Source organism: Penaeus vannamei, chromosome 11 (genome assembly GCF_042767895.1).
Source record: "Penaeus vannamei isolate JL-2024 chromosome 11, ASM4276789v1, whole genome shotgun sequence".
NCBI classification, from domain to species: domain Eukaryota; kingdom Metazoa; phylum Arthropoda; class Malacostraca; order Decapoda; family Penaeidae; genus Penaeus; species Penaeus vannamei.
The window spans coordinates 6,607,987-6,612,986 of NC_091559.1; the positions used below are offsets into that span (position 1 = coordinate 6,607,987).

The 5,000-nt window shown below is 41.2% G+C and overlaps 1 protein-coding gene across 1 annotated transcript in view; it reads left to right on the forward strand.

The window, feature by feature from the left end:
• pelo (protein pelota) overlaps positions 1 to 5,000 on the forward strand; it is a 10,162-nt gene that overhangs the window by 1,345 nt on the left and 3,817 nt on the right. The window contains exons 2-5 of the mRNA XM_027367316.2: positions 1,930 to 2,133; positions 2,652 to 2,805; positions 3,825 to 3,962; positions 4,227 to 4,355. Of these exons, the coding sequence (XP_027223117.1) occupies positions 1,930 to 2,133; positions 2,652 to 2,805; positions 3,825 to 3,962; positions 4,227 to 4,355 (625 nt within the window). The remainder of the gene's footprint in view (positions 1 to 1,929; positions 2,134 to 2,651; positions 2,806 to 3,824; positions 3,963 to 4,226; positions 4,356 to 5,000) is intronic.

Sequence of the window (5,000 nt, forward strand, 5' to 3'; positions counted from 1 at the left end):
TTGCGATGCGTTGAAGAATGCAATGAGGTTATACCTCTGTTATTGCTATGGTTTGTCATTGTATTGCTGTGAGAGACCATTGTTAAAAGTGGAAATGATTCTATAATGTAGTGCTAGGTTATGAAAGGTATTATGATTTAGGGGCCTGGAAATGCGATAAAACCTGTTCAGCAATTTGAAAAGCATGAATCTTCCCCATTTTGATAGTCAGTATTGACTCCACAGTATTCTATTCCTTGAGTACATTAACGGCAAGAAAAGCGAGAGCAACAATCACCTAACCTTTCCAATACAAATTGCCATATACCCACTCTACAGGATTGTATATTTCAGACAAAAGCAAGCAAGAAGAAAGTTCTGCTGTTCTAGAACATGCAGCTGGTAAGAATGCTGTGTGTGCCAAGAATGCTGGGAGGAGGAGGAGGAGGAGGAGGGGGAAGGGGATTAGGAGGAGAGAGGAGGGAGGAGGGGAGGGGGGAGGGGGAAAGGAGCACTCGTAAACTCCCATTAGTGTTAAGAGGTGTGGCCATTCGAGTGATGATTAATGTTGGGAATATGTCTGAAATGTTTTAAGGGAAAGAAGTCCCTTTATGTTACTTTGATCTGGTTTTATGTCTTTGGCTTAGAATGATGTTGCTGTGACAGGAGAGAGAAGAGAAGGAGGGAGAGAAGTTATACAAAGAGGTAGAAATAAAGAGGGAGAGACAGTAATATGAGGTTTAGGTAAAGAGATGACAAAATTTTTGAATAATTGGATGGTGTCGCCCTTTCATCAAAGAAGTTTTATTTGTCTTATAATCAAATGGATATATTGTAATAGGGTCTTGATTAGAGAAAGAATCCAGGACATTTTAGCTTAAAATTCTTTGACAAATTAAAGTTTCCTCTTCAGATGCTTGGAATTAGCTGTTGATGATTACTGAACAAACTCTATTTAAATGCCACTTTTGATTGATTGCCTACTGAATGTAACTACTTAAATGAATGTTTATATGTATGTATAGGGTTGCATAACTAGGAGAGATGTTTGATTAGATGTTTTGAAGACATTCAGACTGGCTTTTAAGAAGGCTTTCCTTAAATAAAATTTCTATTGGTTGCGTTCTTTCCAAATCCTCTTGAAACTTGCTGCGATCTGTGATGGAAAACCAACAGGACAATCCAAAGTCCAAGAAGAAAATACAACAGTGCTATGCAGTCACCATGCTCTTCACACTTTGTGCTCGAGCTAAAGACAGCTAACGTCCACCATCTGTTTTAGGGACATATGTAGAATTTGCAGAGAAATCCAATTATTACTCATTGGTTAAACAACTTACAATTGAAGAGAAAGAGGAGTAAAAAATAAATCTTTATGCTCTAATATTTCCAAAGATTCAGCAAAATTGCCAAAATTTCAAAGGACTGTTGTCAGATTTGAAACTTTCGGGGATTTTGTAACTTGTAAAGAAAGAGTGATTGAGTAAGTGAGTGTGTGTGTGTGTGTGTGTGTGTGTGTGTGTGTGTGTGTGTGTGTGTGTGTGTGTGTGTGTGTGTGAGTGTGAGTGTGAGTGTGAGTGTGTGTGTGTGTGTGTGTGTGTGTGTGTGAGTGTGAGTGTGAGTGTGAGTGTGAGTGTGAGTGTGAGTGTGAGTGTGTGTGTGTGTGTGTGTGTGTGTGTGTGTGTGTGTGTGTGTGGGTGTGTGTGTGTGTGTGAGTGAGTGAGTGTGTGAGCGTGTGTGTGTGTTTGTTTGTGTGTGAGTGTGTGTGTGTGTGTGTGACTGTGTGTGTGTGTGACTGTGTGTGTGTGTGTGTGTGAGAATGTGAGTATGAGTGTGAGTGAGTGAGTGAGTGAGAGAGTGAGAGAGTGAGAGAGAGAGTGAGAGAGGGAGAGAATTACTTACTACTACTGAAATTATTTGCTGACTCTTAACATTTCCTCCACAACACAGAAAGATGGTGCTGGTACCTGACGAGGAGGAGGACATGTGGCACGCATACAACATCATCAACGAAGGTGACTGTCTGCGCACCACCACCACTCGCAAGGTCCAGCAGGAGTCTGCCACTGGCTCATCAACCTCCTCACGCGTTCGCACCACCATAACCATCCAGGTGTTGGACATCCACTATGACACTTCTGCGTGCTTGCTCAGGTAGGATAGTTTTGGTCGTGTGTTGGCCAGTGCTAGGGTGAAGGGCCATTTAAAAGATGTGTTGAAGCTCTAGGAGTATGGTGAATAGGGTTGGTTGGTCACATTTATCATATTTTCGTATTAAGTGATATCAGTCAATATGGAACTCAGCTTTTCACTCAGAAATTATCCCAAAAAAAGGGTTTGTTAGATTGCATTAATCTCAAAACATTTTAGTTATCATATGGACTAAATTATAATATGATCTCTATGGACTAAATTATAATATGATTTAGATAATACTAATAAGACTAGGGATTTTTGGAAATGTTTTTGTTTTTGAGTTCTGAATTTTTTAATCATAATTTGATTTAGTTTCTCAGTGTGTAAAGGGTGATTATTGTTCTTGCTATAATTTGTTGTAGGTTACACATCTATTGATATGAAATTCATATTTAAGTAACACACAACATCCTATGGAAAATATCTCAATAGTTATTTGACCAAACAATTACTCTGCCATGCACCCCACTTCACAGGGTCAAGGGCCGCAATGTGGAGGAAAACCAGTACATCAAGATGGGAGCCTACCACACAGTGGACCTAGAAGCCAACCAAAAGTTCACGCTCTTCAAGGAACACTGGGACTCGGTGACTCTGGAGCGTGTCGATAATGCTTGTGACCCGGCCAGGGTGAGTGCTAGTCCTTTTGCTGATTTCTGCTCCTGGATGATTTGGTAAGATTGTATTTTGTGTTAAAATCCAGGAGGTGTTAGGGGTTCGGTAATTCTTTACGGTATGGACACACTCCATATCAAAAAATTTATTCATCAGTCTAAATTCCCGTGACTGGGTGTGCCCTACTGCCTGAAGGGAGGGTTGATGGGGCACACCCCCCTTGAACCATTGTCTTCACCTCAGCATGCATGGGAAGATAGAGCTGAAACTCGAGAGCACCGAGTGGACTCAGGCTGAGAGCTGCGTTGTCCGCAATCTTTTTCCTTTATTTGTGGTGTTACCATTTGTGTCTACAGATTAATTCTTGTACTGACAACTGCAACATTTTGTCCTCTACAAGAATATCATATTCAGTTTGCCCTAACTTAGTGCATCCATATCGTAAAGATTAACAGACGGTTCCCAAACTTTTTCATGTTTGTTGACCTACTTATTAGACTTCTGACACATCCACAACCCTCGGACACTGCTTATAAGTTAAGGTAGAGAGAGAGAGAGAGATTGTCTATACAGCTGTCTGTATAAGCTCTTTTTTTATTCAATTGTAATAACATTTCTTAAAGACATTGCTTCATAATACATCATAATTGTAAGAGCTGACAAGTGCCGTAGCAAATTTGACTGAAATGTTTTTCCCAAGGCCTTGTGACTCCTGCTAGCCCTCCCCTGTTGGGAACCATGGTCTTAGAGCCAGTAGGCTGGCTCACTCTCCCTCTAACTTTCCTCTTCGCTCTCCCTCTCTCACTCCCACTCCACCCACTCTCCCTTTTCCTCTCCTTCTCCCTTGCTCCCGCTCTCTCCTTCTCTCCCTCTCCCACCCTCCCTTCCTCCCTTCTCCCCTATGTTATTGGACAGTAGGTTAGAGATCCCATTTGGATGTGCAAACAATGATTTGTGAATATTTAAGAATAATTACTGTAAGGATAGAATACTCTCAATTACCTAATTCTAAAATTATTTATTGATTTATTCAGAATGCAGATTTGGCTGTAGTGATGCAAGAGGGTCTAGCATATGTGTGTCTCATCACCTCAGCTATGACAATCGAACGGGCTAAGATTGACGTGAACATCCCCAAAAAAGGAAAAGGCGATGACACCCAGAGAAAAAAGGTTTGTGAAAGATTTCTGCCGTTTGTTTGGGATAAGAGGAGGGATTGGTTTGATGTTATGTTCTTAGGGGTGGATATAATACTTTTTCTTTCTTTCTTTCTCTCTTTCTTTTTGGGTTTTCCTCCTTGTCCTGTTCTTCTACTTCTTCTTCCTCTTCTTCTAATCCTTCTTCCTCTTCTTCTAATCCTTCTTCCTCTTCTTTAGATTCCATTCACACATTTCTTTTTTTTCTTTTTTTTTATCTCTTTAATCTTGTCCTTGCAGGCAATCTCAAAGTTCTTCGATCAAGTGATGGCAGCCATCATGCGTCATGCTAACTTTGACCTCATGAAGGTTGTGCTTATCGCTTCCCCAGGCTTTGTGAAGGATCAGTTCTTTGAACACATGATGAAGGTGGGTTGTCCTTCCCTGCCCCCGCCCCCATTTTGGCAGGGGGTTGAAGTTGAGGGTTTTGTAAACATGTGCTTGGCAGTGTGTGAGTGTGTGGGTGAATGAGTGAGTGAGTGTGTGAATGAGTGTGAGTGAGTGGGTGGGTGGGTGAGTGGGTGGCTGGGTGGGTGGGTGAGTGAGTAGGTGGGTGAGTGAGTAGGTGAGTGGGTGGTTGGGTGAGTGGTTGGATGGGTGGGTGGGTGGGTGAATGGAGAGAGTGAATTAGTGTTCTGTTGCTCTGTGTCTTGGTTTTAAATATTCTGTTTATGATTGAGAATTTACTTTCAGAGTTTATTATAATGTATAGTAGTAGAGAGATAAAGATTTGAGACAATTTGACCTGGATGTACTTACTGCATGATTTTAACCCCTTGCCACTGGGTGGCATGTATGTACATGCCATGACTATTGTGGACAAAGTAGCAGGTGGCATCATATCACGACCATTCCTGCACTGTTAGCTCATTGAACGGAGCTTGTTTATCTCTGATGGTTGCATCATCATTTCTGTGGTAAAACTTTTAGGCAACAGCACCTAAAGTGAAGGTAAACCTTCAAATTTTTTTGTATCTTTAAAAATTATATCAAAATACAAGCTTTTAGGTGCCT